Source organism: Triplophysa dalaica, chromosome 16, assembly GCF_015846415.1.
Source record: "Triplophysa dalaica isolate WHDGS20190420 chromosome 16, ASM1584641v1, whole genome shotgun sequence".
Lineage (NCBI taxonomy): Eukaryota > Metazoa > Chordata > Actinopteri > Cypriniformes > Nemacheilidae > Triplophysa > Triplophysa dalaica.
In genome coordinates, this window is record NC_079557.1 from 19981817 (window position 1) to 20003567 (window position 21751).

General features: G+C 37.5%; 1 protein-coding gene across 10 annotated transcripts in view; it reads right to left on the minus strand.

The window, feature by feature from the left end:
* Positions 1-2184: 2184 nt before the first annotated feature.
* Positions 2185-21751, minus strand: part of hdx (highly divergent homeobox) — a 31266-nt gene continuing 11699 nt past the window's right edge. For 4 of the 10 annotated variants that reach the window (XM_056769664.1, XM_056769667.1, XM_056769662.1 and 1 more), the window contains 8 exons: positions 19868-20911; positions 8313-8366; positions 8088-8234; positions 6502-6694; positions 6303-6382; positions 6127-6210; positions 2714-2836; positions 2185-2637 (listed from right to left, as the gene is read on the minus strand). In XM_056769664.1, the coding sequence (XP_056625642.1) occupies positions 2497-2637; positions 2714-2836; positions 6127-6210; positions 6303-6382; positions 6502-6694; positions 8088-8234; positions 8313-8366; positions 19868-20911 (1866 nt within the window). In that variant the 3' untranslated portion in view covers positions 2185-2496. Of the gene's footprint in view, positions 2638-2713; positions 2837-5067; positions 5781-6126; positions 6211-6302; positions 6383-6501; positions 6695-8087; positions 8235-8312; positions 8367-19867; positions 20912-21751 lie in introns of all 10 variants that reach the window. The other 6 variants (XR_008909255.1, XR_008909253.1, XR_008909256.1 and 3 more) reach the window with 6 other exon arrangements.

Here is a 21751-nt window from a genome sequence, read left to right on the forward strand (position 1 = left end):
CACAACATGTAGAACCATGTAAGTATGCTATTATGTTATGGTTACGTTTATGTAGCAGACAGCATATAGCCTTGGCCTAATCGACTCCCCACACTTCAACTACAGGCTCATACACAAGCAGGAGGCTCAGAATTGACGGGCCTGTCAAGTCAACCTGTAGTATTTGAACCTGCTCAGTTTAATAAGACATTTTCATTAATCTAATCCAACGCTACTTTGTTAATTTTGCATGTAAATTTTTTTTAGAATTGTAGTGTAAAATCATAAACCCATCCCCTTAATCCCTTGATGTGAATCCTAAAAAATTGGCTCGGACACAACTTGCATGGGGTTAGGGTTGGGTCGGGCTTGATTTTTTTTTTGGGCCCAAATCGAAGCTCAGCCCGTGGACCATAGTTTGCCCACCTCTGCTCTAGAGGATGACCATCAGGTGAAAGACAGATACAGTTGTTCTCATAGTCCATAGTGCAACAAAAAACACACTCACCACTTAGACCATTTGGGTGATACAGTGTTTCAATGTACAAAAGATGATGATAATGGAGCTCTGTCCATTCAAGATGACAACATTTTGGATATTATGGAACAAGGTTTTCAAAGGGTTGAAAACAACGGTTGAATAACACCGCTGCCATTTAAAAAACCCACTGACAATAAAACACAAGCGATGAAACGCCTCTCATTACTCTTGCGCATCTTTGAAGAACACTTTGTTCCCTTCATGGAAAGAATTTTTGAAAACGGAAATGCAGAGTTGGCCCCGCCTCTCAAGGGTGAAGAAGAGCGGTGGCATTTCCCCGTCTTTAGTGTATACCACCCAAAGAAACCTGGACAAATCCGTGTGGTATTCAATTCTAGTGCCCACTGTAATGGTGTCTCTCTCAATGAGGTGATGTTATCATGTGCCTGTTCTCAATAATTCACTCGTCGGTGTGCTTAATCGATTCCACAAAGAAGCAGTAACAATAACGGCAGACATAGAACAGATGTTTTACCTCTTTCTTGTTGAGAATAAGACAGGAACTTTCTGAGATTTCTATGGGTCCAAGATAAAGACCTCAGCAAAGACATTGTGGAGTATTGTATGAAGGTACACAGCCGGCACGTACACACATAACACTGCGCTGAAAATTTTTGCTTGTTAAGGCGCTCAGTGTTTACTGCATCAATGAATAAAATCATCTCATGAAGTCCTGAAACAAAGTTATTATTGTCAGATTAGAGCAGTGGATGGAGAGAGGTGAGTGAGGCCGTGAAGGTGCAGTTTGAAGCTGTGAACAGCGCTGCAGGAGACTGATGCACATTTACATTGATGTATTATTGTATGATCAACTTTATATAAACATGTTAATCTTCAAGTATCTCTGTTAAAAATGTATATTACAAATCAATCTGTTATTTTGAGTAATGATGCTGTTAAAAATATTTTTGTAGACATTTCAAATTTAGTTTTTCGATATTTTCTAATGGTCTGTTATTGTTGAAGGCCTCATGTTTTAGGTAAATTATTACACTGCATAAATAAATGTGTGTGATGAGGAAATATAATAAGCTGGATTTAGTAATAATGCTGTAGTTATTTCTATAGTCTTTATTTCTTTTGTGTAAAATTTCAACAAAATGTTTGAATTGAGGTTTGGACTTTTTTTCACTGAAATAATTCTTTTTTTATCACACAGACTGAAGTACCGAAAAAATGTGTAGTTTGGTACCAACCCTATACCCTATACTGTTTGTCCCTCAGTATCGTTGTGTATTAAGCATTATGCAAGAATAACAGAGTGTAAATAATTACATTGATTACAATTATTAAAATGATGCCCCACACCTACCCTTAACTTTATACAAAATTTGATGATCAAGCCACAGAGCCACTCCCCATTCACGCGAACGCGTTCCTGCGGTCCAGGAGATTCAAAGATTCAAAAACAACTGAAATAAGGGAGTTTTACAGGAGAAATAAGAAAACAGGAGTGGGTGATGGTTGTGAAAAACAGGAGACTCCCGGCAAAAACGGGAGGGTCGACAGGTATGGCTTGGTGAGTCTAAACATAGTTTTCTGCTGGCCGTGTCTTCTATTTGAGCACCTGAGGATTAAATTCATGTGTGTTTAATTTAAAGTATATTGTCCTTTTGTCTATGTAATGTGGTACATGCGTGACCAAAAGATGCAAAAAACATGTATTCTGGGAAAGAATCGCTTTAATTTAATGTGCCGCAATCCGCCACTGGAAAATAAATGCATCTTTTTGCAGTTTTTTGACCTTGGATGCATTTCACCATGTTGTTGGGGACTCCAGTACAATATATTATGACACTTATAAATATGCCCCATCACCTGCTCTTTAATTTACTGGACTAAACCAGAGTAATGGAGGAGTTGACATGTTTTCTCTCATGGAAATAAACCATGCTTTGAAACAAAAAAACATTGTTACTACACTTTTACCACAAAAAACATGGTTAATTTCCGTAAAACAAAGAGCAGCACTGCGCTCATAGTCTCACTGGCCCAGTGTTGTATTCCTCTGACATAGAAGAGTCCTTCTGGGTAGAAGTCGCCTCTATGCCGAACTCTATGTGGTTATCCATGCACAGGCCCAGCTCCTCTTTATGACGCAGACTGGCAAACAGGTCCTGTCATAGAAACATTAGAATGATTAACATTTATTATCATAATGTTTGTCTGCATATTTTTGTTCTGTTCCCTCACCTCCTGTTTCTTTTGGTCATTATTTTTCACAGCTATCAGCAGGGTTCTAGTAAAGCTCTGAAGCTTTGAGAACTTCCGCTTTTGGTTGTGCAGCTCCTCCTCAAGAAACTGTACTTCTTCATTCTGTAAGGGAACAATCACATTATTTTACACAATCCACATATGGACCTAAAAACCAGTATGTGGCCCCTATAAAAAATCTAAATATAGGGTTCTCTTCTACTATATTCAAAAGAAATTATAAATTTTTTAAGTGGCAGAGACATGACATGCAAATTTTAGTGTCCTTGGGAATCATTTCCTTTTATATAACACAATTCATTTATTAATCTTTATTCTGCAACTTAAATAATAAATACTTATTTTTGTTTTGGTATTTCAAACCCCTCATATGACTCGACCGACTGGGACACTAGTTAAAAAAAAAAGTAGTCTCTTTTTTCAATCAAATGTAATATGGCATTATTTCATGTTCTCAACATTTTTTAAACGGATTGTGTCAAAGCTGGGCCTTTTAATAAAAGGTAAAGGAGGTTATAACACCAAGCATGATATTACATCATCCAGAGGACCTCACATTTGTAAAAATACAGCCATAGTAACAACATAGGAAAAATATTTTAAGTAATAAGTAAGCTGGTACATGTTCCTCAGTAGGATAGCTAAGGTGATGGATGCACCTGACATTCGACGAGGAGATACAGCAGCCTTCGACAGGTTTGCACTGCAAATTAGTAGTAATCGTGGCAATATTAGTGCATTTCCATAATAGTACTACTAGCAATAGTAAATAAGAAGAGACCTCAGCTGCTTGATTATTGTGATGGTCAATCGTGTATATGACTGTTTATAAGAAGTAACTTAATAGTTATTTATGTAGAATCTGAATTAGTAGATAAATAATAGTAGTTCTTAAACAGGAATGAGAGAATTTAATTAATTGTTACATAACACAATTATAAAATGCTACTCCATAATAATTTGTTAACAAATCTTCCTTAGATATCAGTATTAATGAGGAATTAGATATTAGTTCTGCAGAAATTCCTTCTTAGTTAGACATTAAGTAAGATACATTATTCTAAAGTGTTACTGACAATTATCTTATCCTCTGCTGCCACTAAACTCGGAATCCATGGTACTTCGGATATTTTTACTCTGCGGACTATCCGCCAGGATTTGCAGACTGTCACTGGAGCCTTAGTTTCTTTCCAAATCTCCCCAGTGACTCAGCCAAAGGTCTTCAGAATCTCAGTTGCTTTCACTGCTGAACTTCTTGGCCTAGCTTAGCAATCCTACTCTTCGACTATTCTGGAGGAGTACACGCACCTCAAGGACCTCCCCTTGCAGCCCTTTGAGGAAGTGATTCCATTTCTGCTAATTGGAGCCAAAACATTGGCTCCAATTTGGGACCTGTTAATCTTCAGAAAGAACAGTTACCACAACTAAATTGTTTCTTTTTGTCCCTTAACCCGCCACAGTTAGAGTTGAAGAGGGATGTAGAGAGGTTTTGGCAGATTGATGTAATGCCTTATCGATGTGAGAAGCAAGTTACAAGGTCCAAGAAGGATCAGGAGGCCATCAGCCTCTTGTAGGCAAAGACTTCCCGTGTTGAGGTTGAAGAGATCCTACGTTATGCAACACCCTTTTTGGGCAGGAGGAATTTTCCTGCTCTCTGTGCAACAAAGGAGACTGTAATGCAGAGTCTCAGAGGAATGGAGCTTAGACTCGCAAGGACACCAGAGAAGGCAGAGGTGTACAAGTCTGAGGCGAAGAAGCTGGTATTAACTAGTGCGGCCATCACAATCATAGAATGAGGGACATACAACTACAGGGAAGAGCTGGTATGTTCCACACCCTCTGGTTTCTCACAATGGGAAATGTCGTCTAGTGTTTATTTTATTTTATAATTCTCTCTACTCTTTAAAAAAAAAATGAATGAATGAATGAATGGTTCTGTATACTGTGTTAGGTTACATGAGACCAGTCTTTTTTTTTGATTGCACTTATGCTTTTGTTGTACTTATGCTGTCCCAATTGCTTCCATTGCCTACCCCACCTGTAAGTCGCTTTGGATAAAAGCGTCTGCTAAATGACTAAATGTAAATGTAAAATGTTTAACTGTTCTTAAGTAGGGGTGTAACCTGGGCCTCTTTGAATCTGGAATGTGATTATACATAACTTTACTACTAAAATAAAAAGATAATTGTGCAATGTATGAAAGATGAATAATAGAGAGTATATTATTCATTGTTTATACATTACTACCATCTAATGTGTTAATCTTGTGAACTTAATGGCTCTGAAACCCACATATACTGTACAAACGACGAAGATAATTCAAACAGTCTTACAGGAACAGAAGGATGGCAGGAAGTTCAGAAGGCAGGCTAACGACCAGGAAGAGGAAAACCAACTAAATCCAGGGTGGTGTGGAGGAGTCAGAGAGAAACCTGGAGCAGAAGTACCGGAAGGAGAGGCAGGCCTCAGCCTTAGTGCATTCCTGTAGCTCAGTGGCTAGAGCATGGTGATAGCAATGCCAAGGTCATGAGTTCGATCCCAGGGATTGCACATACACAGAAACAAATATATAGTATAATGCAATGTAAGTCGCTTTGGATAAAATTGTCTGGCAAATGTATAAATGTAAATGTAAAGGATGAATCTACAGGACCTGGTGGTGCTGGCAACATGATCCGTGAAGTATGGCTGATCATCAATTACCACTCCCAGGTTTCTGGCCGTTCTAGAAGGTGTAATGGCTGATGAGCCTAGTTGAATGGAGAGGTTGTGATGAATCTTTGGGTCGGCCAAGATTACAAGCAGTTATGTTTTGCAAGGTTCAGCTGCATGTGATAGGAAAAGCCATGTTTCTGAATGACAGAAGCTAGGGATGTCATGTATATGGAAAAGAGCAGCGGTCCAAGCACTGAGCCCTGAGGCACCCCAGTATTGAAATGTTGGGACTCAGAGACCTCACCTCTCCAGGATACGCGATTCAATCTCGTAGTGGTTTTAGATCGAGCAGTACTTCCTACTGATCAAAGAGTCGTAGTTCACAGATGAGCTGTGCATAAAACACAGAATAAAAGCCTTTGCGATTTCAGAATCGACCTAGACAGGTATAATTAGTGGGGAAACTCGATATATATTGTTACAGCCCTACTGCGTGTACAGTATGTACACACTATTCTGATGATGAAATTTACATCACACAGACTGTGCATTAACCATCGGAGTGGCCTTGTCAAAGTCCTGTCCTGAACCAAATTAATTATTGTTCTACTTGAGAAAAAAATTCCCCTACATCTCGGATGCCCTGTGGGAGTGTAAATAAACAGCAAATAGGAGTTTTTGGCTGAACCATCCCTTTAAAAAAAAAGCACAGGGCAATTTCGATTTGTTTTTTTTACCTTGAACTCCAAGAATGTTTGCAGCTGTTCCATCTCTGCATTCAATATGTCACCATTGTCCTCTTCATCTGTGATTTCAATCTTCTAGTTAAAAGTTTCATGCATGTTCAGGTTAGACAGTTAACATTAAACCATGCACTGTATTCTCTTGAAAGTAAATAAACATGGACCCGTACCACATTTCCTCCAGCGCTGGACCTATCTGATTCATCATTTACATAATCATTTATTGTTTCATAGCAATCACTAGCTCCATCTTAAAAAAAAAGAAAATTTAAAATGAATACAGAAAATGTAAATGCATTAAATTATTAATAATATTTCAAGCTCACTACAAATCATATAATTTGCCAATAACATAAAAAATTCTCCCACCATCAGACAAACAGAGTGACACAATGCCATTGTCTTCACAGCCCTCAGCTAGTTTAGGAATTTCATCTTCATCTTCAAGGTTTTGAGGAGAATAGGCTTCAGTTTGATTGGAGAACATAGCTGGTCCACCCTTAGGTGGTGGAATTTCAATGCCCATCAAACGGTACTTTCTTCTGCGGTTACCAATCCATGTCTGTTAAATGTTAATGTTAGAAATAAAATAGAATTAAGCCTTGAATGCACAATGCTGTTTTACAACCACTGTTTTAAAAAACATATTACTATATTTTAGGAAAAAAGACGATGATGATTTCCTTTCTCTTACACCGTGTCCTAACCAAGCGTGATGCCACCCCACACGATAAAAGCTATCTATTCCATGTTAATTCGAAGTTTTGTCCTAATCATCCGCGACAACATTGCACAACAAGCGACAACCGTTTCTAATTTAGATTTTTTTTTAATGCAAAATCGCAACTGACAGGTCCAACCACACAGCGATCTCATTTTATCTAAGTTCTGCACCTCAAACATGTTTATCATCAAACATAGTTGATAACAGACTGATTATATCAGTTTGAAATCCAAAATATACCATAGCGTCCTGCCAGGCATCCGGGTTTCCATCAAAAGTTGCGAATTTAGCTTAAGCACAAAATTGGAATATCGCATAAAACATTTGCGAATAGCACCGTTTCCATCCAACTAGTCAACAGTCACTTCCTAATGAACTGCCATTAAATATCAGTAAGAATAGTTAAAGAACCGACTGAATATAATAATTTACATATATTAATACTTGGGCAAACACAATTAATGCTGTGCTTTTGTGGATGACTGCTGTTTTGGAAACACAGTCGTGGCAGTTCTAAGAGGCAATTTCAGAAAAACTTTGACGACTTTGCTCAGGCATTAAAGAATGACCATAACAACATTTCAGATGCTGTGTAATGAGTACTCTGGCTAGTCAGGTTGCGTAACTTCTTGGAGGAATTTATTCGGCAAATGCGTTTCGATCTTCCATTTTTCGCATTAAAGCGAGAGTAGAGTACTTTCCCAAAATTTTTTTTATGATAATTTACTCACCCCCATGTCACCCAAGATGTTTATATATTTGTTTCTTTAGTTGAAAAGAAATTATATATATATACTGCTTTCCTGCAGCTCAGTGGTAAGAGCATTGCTTTAACAACGCAAGGTTGTGGGTTTTGCACATACTTAGAAACAAATGTATAGGACAATGCAATGTAAGTCGCTGCCAAATGCGTTAATGTAAAATAATATTAAATATTAATATGATTAATAACTAAATGTGATAAATTATCACGTGGTTTATTTCACATATATGATTAAAAACGAATAGATATTTGTGTACCATTTCTTAATCATTTTAAAGACAAAATATTGTATGCCTTTTACTTTTGTTTTGTAGTTATAAATAATAAACAAAGTAAAAATCTACAAATATTTTAAGCATTATTCATTGTTGTAACTTACCCACTTTGCAACTTTGTGTACCTGTTTAGACCTACAATAATGAAAGTGGTGCAGAGAAAACTGAAGTGACTTATGTGCTCATTACAGACCTTGATGATTTCACTGTCCACATTGAGTTTATTTGCGGCAGCTGATATCTTTTCTTTGCACACAAGGCCCAGGCTGGTCATGCCGTTGTCCCAGTACCTCTTCAGTGCGTACACATCTTTGTCGCTAAACTGGGTCCTGTCTTGTAGCTGCGTCATTAAGTAAATATCCATTATCAAAAACTGACAGAACATCTATCATGTGTCACTGAATATTTGGGCACTCACCGTTCTTTTTCGGGAGTTGGTATGAAGCCATGGAGCTGATATATTTCTTGTTACCTGATGAGAAATAGACAAGCTCTTGTTGAAAAGCATTAGGGGCCTTGCACAATATTCACCATAAAACATCTCTGCCCAATTGTCGGCACTGACTAGTGGAAAATTATGCCGTTCAGATGTTGCCATCGTAATTCCATCCACCATACTATTTTTGCCTTGTAGGGGTAATATGGCGCGAATACGTGTTTTTCTGTGTCTTTGGTGTGTTATAAGTTGCCCATACATCTATTAGACACGTTAAATTGCAAAAATTAAAGTGTTAAAACAAAAGATGCATTCTATCTAAAAGCGAATGCTCACCCAGACCTGCCCGAAACGACTCGTGAAATCACAACCCCACAAATCTACGTCAGTTCCTGGTATGATTTGACTAAGACCGCCCAAATGTATACGCAAGTAAGGTGGGCGTACATGTCAGAACAATTGCTATGGAACCTGATGTTCCGAATATGCTAAGAGACGTTACATTTCCGTCACACGCTTGCAGTATTTGACCAATCACTATACGCTGGTTGACTGGCCAATCAGGGCACACCTCGCTTTTCAGAGCGATGAGCTTTGTTAAAAATCTGCACTTTTCAGAGAGGCGGGGCAAAGAGGAGATACAAACATGCACGGTATGTGGAAAATACAGCGTTTTTGAAACTTAAATTGTGTATACACATTGCATTATTAAAGTATTATTAAAGCAGTATTAAACAAACGTTACTATTCTTTTGAGACTTGTCAATTGACCCCTTTTTTATTTATAACCTGATATCAAAAGAAGTCGTACATATTTTAGGATGTGGCTAACCACCACCTTAATTCACCCAAACCCTAAAATCACAGCCGTGAGTTAAACAAGGTGGCAAAAAACGATAAATGGCTCCCCTAACCCCACAACATCACAGTTTTAGTCTCATTAAGGTGAAGAAAGGGACATCTAGCCCTTGACATCCGCTAAACGGGCAATCAGAGTATCCACACCATTATTATTAAATCCCAAGGACAGTTGAATCTTTAATAGCAAATACTATAGTACACTACACTACACTACACTACATTGGCACTGTTCAGTTTAACAGGCCTTTTATTTTGACGAGTTTTCGGGAAGACACTTGAGTTTTTGTGTTTTTGCAGATAGGTTCACCCAAAAAGTAAAACGCTCAGAATAAAAACTCTCAGAGTGACTCATGTGTTCATATCCTCATACAGTGCAGACACAGCTAAATCCCTGTTCCCCGCGATCCCATTTTTCAAGCTTAAGTTAGTGTGTAATGTTGCTGTTAGAGCATAAATAATACCTTCCTTAGAGGTCTTCCTTAGAGAAGAGGAAGAGACGTTTGAGAAGTGTTCGGTTATCAGAAATGGTAAACATTTGACTGAGCTAAGCACTAAATTACTTTCACTTTCATCACAGTCCTACAGCTGGTAATAAGAATTCAGCTGTTCTGTGTAATACACTGATATTGTGTGTGCGCTTACCTCTTTAACACTTCTATGAAATGTCCATTTGAGACCTGCTTGCAAATGTCTCCTGGCCAATATGCTTGTTTTATTATCCAATTTGGGTCCAATAAAAAAAAAACGAAACTGTTTTTCGGTCCGGTGTCATTTCCCGCGTTATAGCAGGGAAAAAAAACGCTATCTCTAACAAAGATTGACGTTTGCACATGCACTAATAGACCTCCGTTACACTTCGATCGATCTGCATGTTTTTAACTTATAAAGTGAAGTTGATGCCATTGTTACTGTTTATTGCTTAAAGCTTATGAATACACGTGAGCGGGGCACCGACCCTTCACAACAGCCTGAGAAGTGGAAGCCAATCACGATAGACCTGGTAAGCTTTACCAATAAGAGGGTTTCGGAAGTTGGGACTTTATATAGACCGGAAGAAATCCTGTCGTTTTTTCAGAACTGGGAAAGCGATGAACAATAGACTTGAAATATGTGAAATATTTATATATTTTTAAATTAGAAACGTGAACATCCATTGTTAAACACCCAAAAAACATAATCAAAGCCTCTGAAAACAGCCAAAGTTTGGGTCCTTTAAACTGTGTACATAACTCATGCAGAACAGCCAGATGAAATTTAAATAACAGGACTCCGCATTCCCATTTAGTTAAGGTACATGGACTCGGTGCGGTGCGCTATCGATTATTGTCACACACACACAAACAAGCACAACCACGACAAACGCACTTCACACAAACACGCAGCTCTGTCTAATGCACATATTCATATCACTCTACATTTATTACGCACTGTTGTTATGTTTTTCAAGTTACTTGTCCGGTCAGGCAAGTAAAATTCTCTCTTACTTGCCCATACAAACAATTCACTTGTCCCAGACAAGCGTTAATGTCGAGCCCTGGTTTATGGATGATGAAGAGCAATACAATTGTTTGATTTCATTATAATAAAATAGATGTCATTCATAAAATGTATTCATTATTATTCAGTCATATGCTCAGCAAATTGAGAAAAAGAGGCTTGGGAACAATACACATTGTGAAAAGCGCTATGTAAATACAATTTTATTGAATTGAGCTGAGTTTCTATGGCAGTAGAAGGGAAAACCAAGGGTGACGCCAAAGACTGTGTTATTGGAGAGAGGCAAGGTCTGGAGAAAGCATAACGGCTTGCAGAATCATGTGAGGCACCTCAGCCAATCATATAACAGCCTCTATTCTGCTTTCCGCAATTTTTGGCTAAAGGTTGCAGCCTTACCATCATTGTCTTTGACATAAAAGAGAGATTTGAAACTGGCCTATATTAGTCAGTACTGTCAGACCTAACGTAGGCTTTTTAAGAAGTGTCCGGACAATCCCATGCTTTATATCATCTGGAACTGTTGTCATTTCAAGGCAACTATTCATAATCTTAAAAACAGGAAAAAATTTCACATGAAAAATGTGTTTAAAAAAAACGTGGGAGAAGAATGTCATAGTGTGAACCAAAAGGTTTGAGCTGGCTCACAATGATTTCTAAATCACATATTCATCATGGTTGATGTTTAGGATTTTAAATCGGGGTGATGACGTTAGGTCATTCAGAATAGCAGATGAAAGACAAGACTGCAAGAGATAGTATATAGATACTAGTATATATATAGCAGAGATATGCTTGTTGAACTGTGACAAAAGAACATACCTCTATAATGCTTCCTTCAAGTTGTCACTTCGCAATGTCCACTGTATTCTGTATTTTACAAGGACATGAACACATGCTACTTCTTCACAACTTTGTTACAGAAACAAAACATCCCTGCATGACCACCAAATTGATACAAGGTCACAATACAGTACCACTAGATTTACTTATGTCTCATTAATAAAACAATATGATTACAACATTATGACGTTGTTTACATCAACTTACCGGTCCGATCACTAGAGAACCCTTGAGGGCTCACACTGGGATCTCCATAGAGCTGCCGCACAAGCTTGTTAAGTTTCCTTATATTTCACAACATAAATTTTTAGATCAACAGAAGAAAAACCTCACCAGTGTAACAAAGTTTATTTGGCCTGTTGTGTAAGATTTTTCTTTTACGGGTGCCTTGGACGTCTGGCCAACAAAAGGATCTTGGTCTCGACTCACCAAACTTATTAGTCCCTAAACACGCTAATGCATGTATATGGTCTCTTTCCTTTTTGTGTTGTGACACTACTGATCGACAAGGGTATGCTTCAGGTATGGTAAGATAACAGTGGCTTTCTGAAGTTAAATTGCATATATGAGACTCAGTCTAATAAGATCCTCCCTCACCGGATCTATTAAAGTAAGAAAGACTCCCCTACTCCCAGCAGCTTTCAACAAAAGATACACTGCAGGTTACAGCTAAATAAATTAAACAATATAATTATTCTTTTACATTCTTGTTTTATGACTTAACTCTTTTTGAAGAATCAATAGAATGAGAGTAGAAAAAAATCATTTACTGGGTTTGTGTTGTCTTTTAGATTCACACAGTTAACTTTACCTTCATTGCAAAAATTGAAAAAGTTCACTTACAATACAAAAAATCCCTTAGGAAACTTGAAAAAAATTGCATAGGGCATGTTACCGTGGTGTAGAATCTCCTCTTCTTTTCAAAACAGTTTGAAGTTGTCTGGGCATAGAGGTTGTGTTTTCCAGCGTCCGTCAATTCCAACAAGAATGAAAATTTAAACTCGTCTGACCATAGAACACCTTTTTACTTTGAACAGGCCATTTTAAATAAGCCTTGACCCAGAGGACACGAAGGCACTTATCACATATCTGCAGATGGCACGGCGGATTGTGTTTACTGACTGCTGTGTTTCTGAAAGCATTCCTAGTAATGTCAATTGCAGAATCATGCCGATGATCCAACAAAGATCCAAATTCTCAATATAAGATAATAAATATATATATATATATATATATATATATATAACTCTTTCTGTACAAAGCTTTTCTGTATTAATGCGCTGTATTTCCATGTTTTCCAAACAGATAAATGCATCTTGCAGTTTATGGTGAAGTCGGTTTGCAAATTACATAATTTAATGTTAAATTAATGTTAAAACAACAGATTAATCCAGACAGGAAAGAGTTCTAAAGCAGGCAGCTAGGGAGAGTAACTAAATCCAGGCAAGGTCACACACAGGCAAATAATTCAGAATTTAACAATAGAAATGCACAGAATTGCAGACAGGGCTAACAAGACTTTCCAAAGAAAGTCTGTGATAAGAGGGATTGTTACAACCCCCTGGCTCAAGATCAGGTAACATTACAAAGGGGAGGCCACACATGAGATTAAGTTTTAACAAATAAACATTTAATCAAGAAGAACACAAAATAACAATACATTTTTTTAAATAAAAATATAAAGAAGGAAAAATATAACAGCTCACTATCTAAGAAGCCTCTCTTTCTGAACCTAGCTTCTATGAATTATTTAAGGTTATTGGCTGCATATTTAGAAAATGGTATGAATGCAAGATGCAAGATGTTGCTCATGAGAATGGTTATGCCATATATATCTCAGCTCATTTAGATGAGTACATCAGGTGACTTTCTCTCATGATAGTGCATTAAGTTATGAGAAAAGCTGAAAATAACAAGATGGATGCTTGCAGTTCATTGGCATGAAGTTTAACTATGGGGGAAATATTTCATAATAAGAGACAGAGATACTTTTACTAATGTGTGGAAGGACCATTTTATCTGGACAAACCTTTCATGGGACATGGAGGTATGATTGCTTTGATTTAAAAAAGCACAACCGCTACCTACTGTATCTCTTATATGGTGCCCTTTATCAGGTGTTCACCATTTAATAGTGGTGTCTGAAACCTGAGGGAACTACTTCATTTCCCATGATACAACGTGAATCAACCACCTTATTAGAAACAGCTGGAGGAGACTGACTGTTAATGTTAAGAACGTATGAGCACAGAAATACTACGTAATACGCCCAACTCGTTTTTTGACAAGTTGACCATGTTAAGCATGAGAAGACAACACGTTTAACATTGTAAAAAAAACGTTGCACAGCTACTGTAAAGGGTGCTTCAATGGTGGCTGCGTCAGAAATCGTATACTCACTGAGTAGGTACTTAATTTCAGTCAGTACTTACTTAATGAGGGCTATTAAAAAATTAATACTTAATTATTATTATGTCTGTACTATTCTGCCTTTTGATGCATGTCTCTTATGTAGATACACCATGTTGCACTAATATGCATTCTATTGTATTATTAAAAAAAAAATCTTTGTTTGATTTGTATCTGCCAAGTCTACTTCACTCAACGCTCCCTCAGGTCTCCTCACCTGTTCTTTTCTTTCCTTGTTCATGAAACCACACAATATTTACATGTTTCATCATTTTTCCTGCAGATAAATAAACAATTTAATATTAGTGATGAAATGGTTTATGACTTATTATTTTTTTGTAATTATTTGTTTATGGAAAGTGAAGTATTAGAAAGTTGAATTGCACAAAAGTGTCTGTTTAAACCACCTGATTAAAATGAACTTTTGAATATTCCCCCTTTCATGTCTCATTTATCGGTCATTCTGCAAGTTTATGCAATATTTTATATAATATTATAAAGGGCAAATAAACATATAAAACAAAAATGTAAATAAACTGCTGAAAATCACTATGCACAATGTTAGTGTTACATTAGCTCTACAATAATAAATAACATGTTTAATTGTAAATGAAAGTCGGCTGTGACTGTTTTCCGCCTTTGTACAGTAATTCTGTCCTGTGGGCTCATAAGATAGAGAAGTACTCCAAGTATCTGTTGCTGAGTGCTTCTAAATATGGGCGTAACCGGCAGGCCATACAGGAATTTCTCGCCTACTCTTTTATAAATACTGACGATTCAGACATACTGCTCTGTTCACATACTGTATTCTCCTACTACATAGCAGGTGAGTAGATGTATTCTGACGCTACATTAGTTTACGCAAGTCAAAATCTCGCGAGAAATGGTCCACCACCCGGATATTTCTCACCTTTTTATGAATTCTGACAATTCAGACATACTATTTGTTCGCCTATTGCCTTCTGCCTTATATATAGTAAGGACATATAAACGAGTGAACGAATTCAGACACAGCTTCAGTAACAATATAATTATGTGCCTTTGATTCCCAGGGATTTTTTCAGCTGATGAATGTCCATTTTCACATGTACGCCATGAGTGATAACATCATTTGGAATGATGTCAACTCCCCTCTTTGACTGATAACTGAAGGAGAAGGTGTTCATCCAGAACTAGTGGACCAATGGTGATGCTAAAGCCCCCCCTAATGGTCTTTGTGCATAAGCGTAGTTAAGAACTTCCGATGTTGTCAGAGGTCAGGATAACATTTTAACCAGCTTAATTTCTGAAACAATTAACATTGATAATGTTAGTTCATGTCAATACAGTTATTCATGTAAGTTCACGATGCATTAACTAATGTTAAAAGTGACAACGTTTGATTTTAGCTTTCCTGTAGCTCAGTGGTAAGAGCATTGCGTTAACAACGCAAGGTTGTGGGTTCGATCCCAGGGGATTGTAAATACCTATGTAAAATGTATAGGATAAAGCAATGTAAGTCGCTTTGGATAAAAGTGTCTGCCAAATGTCTAAATGTAAATGTAATAATGTATTAGTAAATGCTAAAATTAACATTAATTAATATTAATGAATGCTGTAGAAGGATTGTTCATTGTTAGTTTATGTTAGCTAATGCATAAACTAATTGTTAACAAATATCACCTTATTTTAAAGTGTTTCCAATATTTTTTATCTCTAATACCAAACATCACCATGATCTCAGAAAAGTTTTATGTGTTCAGTTTGCACTGCCTTGAGCTGAGCCGTTTCCTCATAATGGACTTCTATGGAGGAGAAAACGTGAAACGGGAGATTATTCATCTAATCAGTGGATTAACAGCTCGTTTCTTACAACTAGTGTTTATTGCAAGTAAAATGTGACAGTAGTGTGAGTTTCTCCAGTCGTTGTTTAGGTACAGTATATTAAGTTGATTTAGAAATTAAACCGGAAGTTGATATCCTGCCCTCTGACAACATTGGCGATTCGTCCCTAGACTTGTGCACTTACATTAAGTTTCATGTCTATTTACATAAAACTCGAACTGCAACATTCGGAAAAGCAAGCACAGAACATTGAAAAACAAGCGTGGAGGACAAAAGCGTATGCTTACAAATAAATACACCGAAAATATCAAAGAGCACAAATGTTTTTAAAACAACCTCGGAAAACATTATTATGTGTGTGATTTGGATGACTTTGTATTTATGTTATAATTTTGTGCAATATAATTTAAAATTCTGTGGGTGTACCGTTTTAATCTTCCCTGCTGAAAAAATAGAACCCCTCCCAAAACACAACAGAAAATGTAATGGATTTAAGGTTTACAATGGGAATTGTATTGGTTTTAATGTAAACTAGTGGTGTCCACTGGAATATGATGGATTCTATTGGTGGGATGTAATCTGGCAGACACTTTAAAAAGGAATTTTGTAATGGTTTTAATGTGATGTTTTCTTTACGAGGTTAACAATACCCAAACTGTTCTGCACACTATTGAAAAAATTAAGCTGAAGCTTGACTTTGCAAAATGTAATCGCAAATAAAATCGTAATCGCAATATCTGTAAAAAAATAAAATTGCAATTAGATATTTTTTCTAAAATCGCACAGGCTTTGCAATTTACTTTGTAAAACAAAATGTATTACACTTCTGTCATCATTTACTAACCCTGTTGTCATTTTAAACCTATATAACTTTTTTCCCTGTGGAACACAACAGAAGATATTTTGAAGAAAGTTGGAAACCAAACAGCGGCGGCAAGCTTTCACTTCCATTGAATGGACACAAGACCAATGCAAGTGAATGAGTGCCAGTTGGCAACATTCTTGTGCCCACACTACCAAACACTTGAGGTGACGTGTGACCAAAACGCACAATTCCTTTAGTGTCCTGTGTGTAGCATGTTACACAATAGGTGCCCCTTGTAAAACTGACTACATCAGAATAATAACATCTCGGTTTTTAATGCTCATCAAACAACTGAGGAAAAAACACTCCAGTTTCCATTACCCTTCAAAATGCGCAAATTGAAAAAGCGCATTGAAAATACGCCCAATGGAAAGACGTAAATTTCTCAAAAACTTCCATGTATCACAAAAGAGTTCTCAGTTTTTTCAGGCAAGAGAATAAAGGCGTATTTTGCAAAACTGCAATGGATTTTGTCGTATTTACAAGTCACAAGGCGTACTAAAAAGTCACATGACCTTTCGTGGTATGGTATGTTTTGGCAGAACATTTGGAAAGAAAGGATGTAAGGAATTCACATTGAGTAATATCTTTTATGATGGCCCAAAAGCAGGAAAACAAGTGAGTGCAGTATGGAGATTTATTAGGAACAGTACGGTAGTATGAAAATACATAAGGAATTATAAACATTTCTCTTCACTCTTTCATCACAGTAGGTATCACTATACACTTAAGTTTGTTTGCAAGCTGTCATTCCCGCGATATTGTTTTAATCAAAATTTAGAAAACATCACGTAAATTTTGCGCAAATCTGTAATGTAAACCTGGCTACTGTTGTTTCATTAAAGCAGGTAAGACACTCCACATTCACTCTTCTTATGAGACCTACTTTCACGAGAATTCGGAGGACACATGAGGTGTATCATTTCGTTGCTAGAGATAACACACAATTCTTTGCGTTGGCCAACGTCTGATATTTGAACAAATGGCAGCAGCCGCACATTCAATCAAATTGTTTAAATGTTAAAAGTTTGCAATGTGTGTCACATTTATTTTAATCTAAGCAGGCATATGTAGTAAATGGTTTTAGGTGTTAAGTTATTTTTAAATGTTTTAAAACAGTGAGGCAAAAAATGGCACATGTGTTTAACTCTTTTGGGAAAAGTAATGAACTTCTTACCTCTTAAAGTCACAGTGAAATATAAAAATGAGCATTCTTATTTTTTCATTAAATATTTCAGTGTTTATAATAGATAGATAATAGATAAGCATAATTGAAGCCAAATATGTGGCACATGTAAACACCTTAATCGAATCCTGTTCCGCTCTTTCCAAAGTGTGTATGTTCTTGTAACATACACAGATGGCGTGTTACACAGTTGCATCAGAGCTTAATGCTAAGAAATTTGTTTCTTCTTAACTGGGTCAGCGATTCAAATTTTTACTTGCCCTTCCAAATTCCCACCACAAGAAAGTATTAAATAAATTATATCGTCTAGTTATTTGTTTTTAGTTTTTTTACCAATATAATCCAAATAAAAAAGTTATGATATCATAAAACTATTAGCTTTGCAGAAATGTCAAATATTGTCAAAAATAACTATTCACTCAGTGATAAAAAAGGACAAATTATCAAATCCAAGCAATGATAACGAGTAGGTTGGTAGTTAAGTAGCAGTTAAGGTTGGTAACAGTAGTTATCAAGTACAGAAATTAAATAAAGTATAATAATTACATTATTTATAGAAGGTAACATTAGATCATGAAAATCACATTTTATGCAGTGTGTTATGTTGCAGTGTTTGAAAGTAAGCAGTTTGCCAAGTTGTAAGTCTGAAGGTGAATGAATAACAAAGTTATTTGCTTGTAAAAAAGTGAGTCGACTTTGAATCACGCAAACAAAGGTGACCTAGTGCGAGTCTCTAACCGCCGCATATCTACGTCACTAGAAATAGTCCCTGCCTACGTATTTCTGGGACTGTTGCGAACTGCCGCGGACTTAACTCTCCTCCCCCAAACACAGTTGCTCGTTCGTGATGCATGTGTATCATGTCTAGAACCCTACATTGTGAAACTAAGTAAGGAAGAACTACCAAAGGAAGAACTTCTGAGGAAACAATGGTTACAATTTATTTTTCAAACGACACCAAAGGAGTATAACCCCAGGATTGTAGTGTGAGCGCGTCATTTCACTGAAGAATGCTTAAATAATCTTGGCATGTTCACTGCAGGATATGTTAAATGACTATCCTTGAAAGTGGGGGCAATATAAACGTTATTTGGACCTGTTAGTTCCACCAAATCACAACCTTTAAGTGTGACTATTCATTTTTGTCTGAACTTCAAGAAATATTTGTGTACTTTATGTCTGAGGTTAGCTAATGCATTTAATGCTAATGTTAACATGTGCCGTTATTTCTGGGGTATTACAGTTTGTTCATCTGGCTATGAACTCGGCTAATTTCAGTGTTCAATCTATTGTCGTCTATCTATTAACTTCTATCGTCTTCAGATGTTTCCTCGTCAGACTCGGGCTCAAACTGGTTAGGTAAATTCCCTGCCATCTCTATCTATACACTGTATATAATATCCGACCACCTGTAAACGGTAATCCAGTAATAATGGTAGGTGTTCCATTTGCGACACATGATGTACGCGTTTGACCAATCACAACAGATTACACCATCTGACCAATCACATGACACTAGGATAGCGGTTAGGAGGGGATTATACAGATGAATCGTGGAATGAATCATTTGAGAGTCAGACAAGAAGTATGGTAAGAATAACTGCCTATTATTGCAAGATTATAGTGTTTTTACACCTTGTATGTCCATAAACCAAAGTAGGACCTTAAAAATCCAATGTGACTTACTCTTTAAACTAAAGTATTACATCATGCTGATGTTTAATCGCAATATTTGCCTTAGTTGTTATTATAACCACATTAAGAGGGTGCATGTAAACAAAGCTTTAAATCCGCATTTAAATTATTTTGTTCTCCAAAGTTTAGCCACATGTTTCCAAATAAACATAATAGGGAGTCAGTTGTAGTTTTAATTCTGTCTCTAGAAGCCACTATTTTACTCCATAATGAGAGCAGAGCCTTCCCTGCTGCTTCTGCAATGATCGCAACCAAGAAGTACTTACAGTGTGATTTACAGCAGATTACTAATATACTAATATATGTGTGAGTGCTAGATATAGACTCTGTCTGTGCTGTAATCAAAAATAAGCAGCATACCTTGAAACTGGGTGTTCCAGAAGATGTCTGCGAGCGTGGTCTTAAAGAAAAGCTGCTGTGGGAGGATGTATCAGTCAAAGAGCTGTTGGTGTGATATCCTTTGTCCTCAAAGAGAGAATTGTCTGATTCATTAACAATGGTGGTTGATTGGGTCAACACACCGGAGCTACGCACACCATCTGCCTGGCAGACGCTGCCACTGTTGGCTTTACTCAACTGTATTTGCGGGCCCATATTTGCCAATTCCTCTTCTCTTAAGTACTCATCATCAGCATCGCCCGTTTCCATCGCAATAGAAAATATTGCTGACATGTCAGGCATCTGTTTTTTTATTGTTTCTTTGTCTTGACTGGTCTTTGAGAAAGGCAGGTGTGACGCCGCCCCTGATCCCGCCAGGGTGAAAACTTTCTGAATCGGAGTGCTGTTGTCTGTGGTAGACTGTGGAGGACTGCAACGTAACGCTACAGTTTGTCTAGGCAGCGATTGAGGCCATGTTTGTGACTCCAGTGTCTTGTGTTGCTTGGCCCTGTTTGGTGAAATTCCGTCTGTAGTTGTGATTTGTTTAAATAATCGGATACACTTTGGAGTGCTGGTGCTGACGGGGACTTTTCTTTGCATTCTTGCACTGATTGCATGATGCACAGCAGAGTCTGTGTGCAAAGCTGTGCAACCTTGGGCAGGCCGATCGATTGTGGTGTGCAAAGGCAACGTTTGTTTCCCAGTCCTGCTGAGAGTGGGAGCATCAAAGCGGTTAGTGCTTCGAGTCAAGGAGTAAATACCTGTCAAGATGATGTCACTGTTGGGTCCACTTCCAGTGCTGAGCGGGGAGGAAGACAATGGAGAAGAGGAGGATGAGGAGCATGAGGCCTGTGGAGGAAGCAGGTGGGTCACTGGTGGATTGCTCTCTGTGCCCACTATCTCTCCTGCTAACACGGGTGCCCAGGCATCTGCAGGCAGAGCATGATTTTTGGAAAGACTTTGACGGGCGACTCCATTTTGATCTGTTTTGGAAGCCAGCTTCCGTCTCTTGTTTCCTACCCAAGTCTGAAAAGACAAAACAAGATAATTACAAGAGTAATTGGCTGGGTTTGAGCAAAATTTCTCTAAAAACAAGTCCCCAAATAATATTTGCTCAGAGTCAGTGGGAACACTATTAATGCAAAAATGAAAGTGTTGAGACAAAAGATGCATTCTATATAAAAGCGTCTTTCGTTGCGAAAAGAAAGCCTCTATGTCTGACCTTCCAGTTTTGAAAATTTTAAAGAGCGAAAAAAAAGTTTATGAGAGGGAAAAAAGAGTTTCAAGGAGAGAAAAAAAAAAGACAGAAGGAGAGAGAAAGTCTCAGCAAAGTTTCATTTCTTCAGTGTTGTGACATGAAAAGATATAATAAAACATTTACTAAAATGGGAGGGGTGTACTCACTTCTGTGAGATACTGTACCCTGTCAAAAGTCATGTTATAGATGTGTCTACCAGCCTCCTGTGACTTCAACATCCACTCAGACTACTCACAGTCTGCCAGTTTCCATGATTTGCTCTCTTCTTTCGATCTCAAGCGAATTCCCACCCAAGTCAGTTAACCAGCTCAATCTTATTTACACACGCCTTTGCTCACCTCATCACACTCAGATAAGTTCTTTGGAAACCTCAGATCATTTCCTTATCACCCTCAACCTCACTATAGCTTCCTAACCACATCACATAATCCACCATGGGTAACATTTTGCCGTAATCCACTGCATGAAAAGACAGATTTTCGACCCTGTGGATGACTGAGGACACCTGTAATCACCAGCAATTATCAGCAGTTCACAGCCTGGGAAGTTTCCGTTCGTGGGAGACAGAAACAGTCGAAATCATACCATGGGAGTGTATGTGGGGTGTG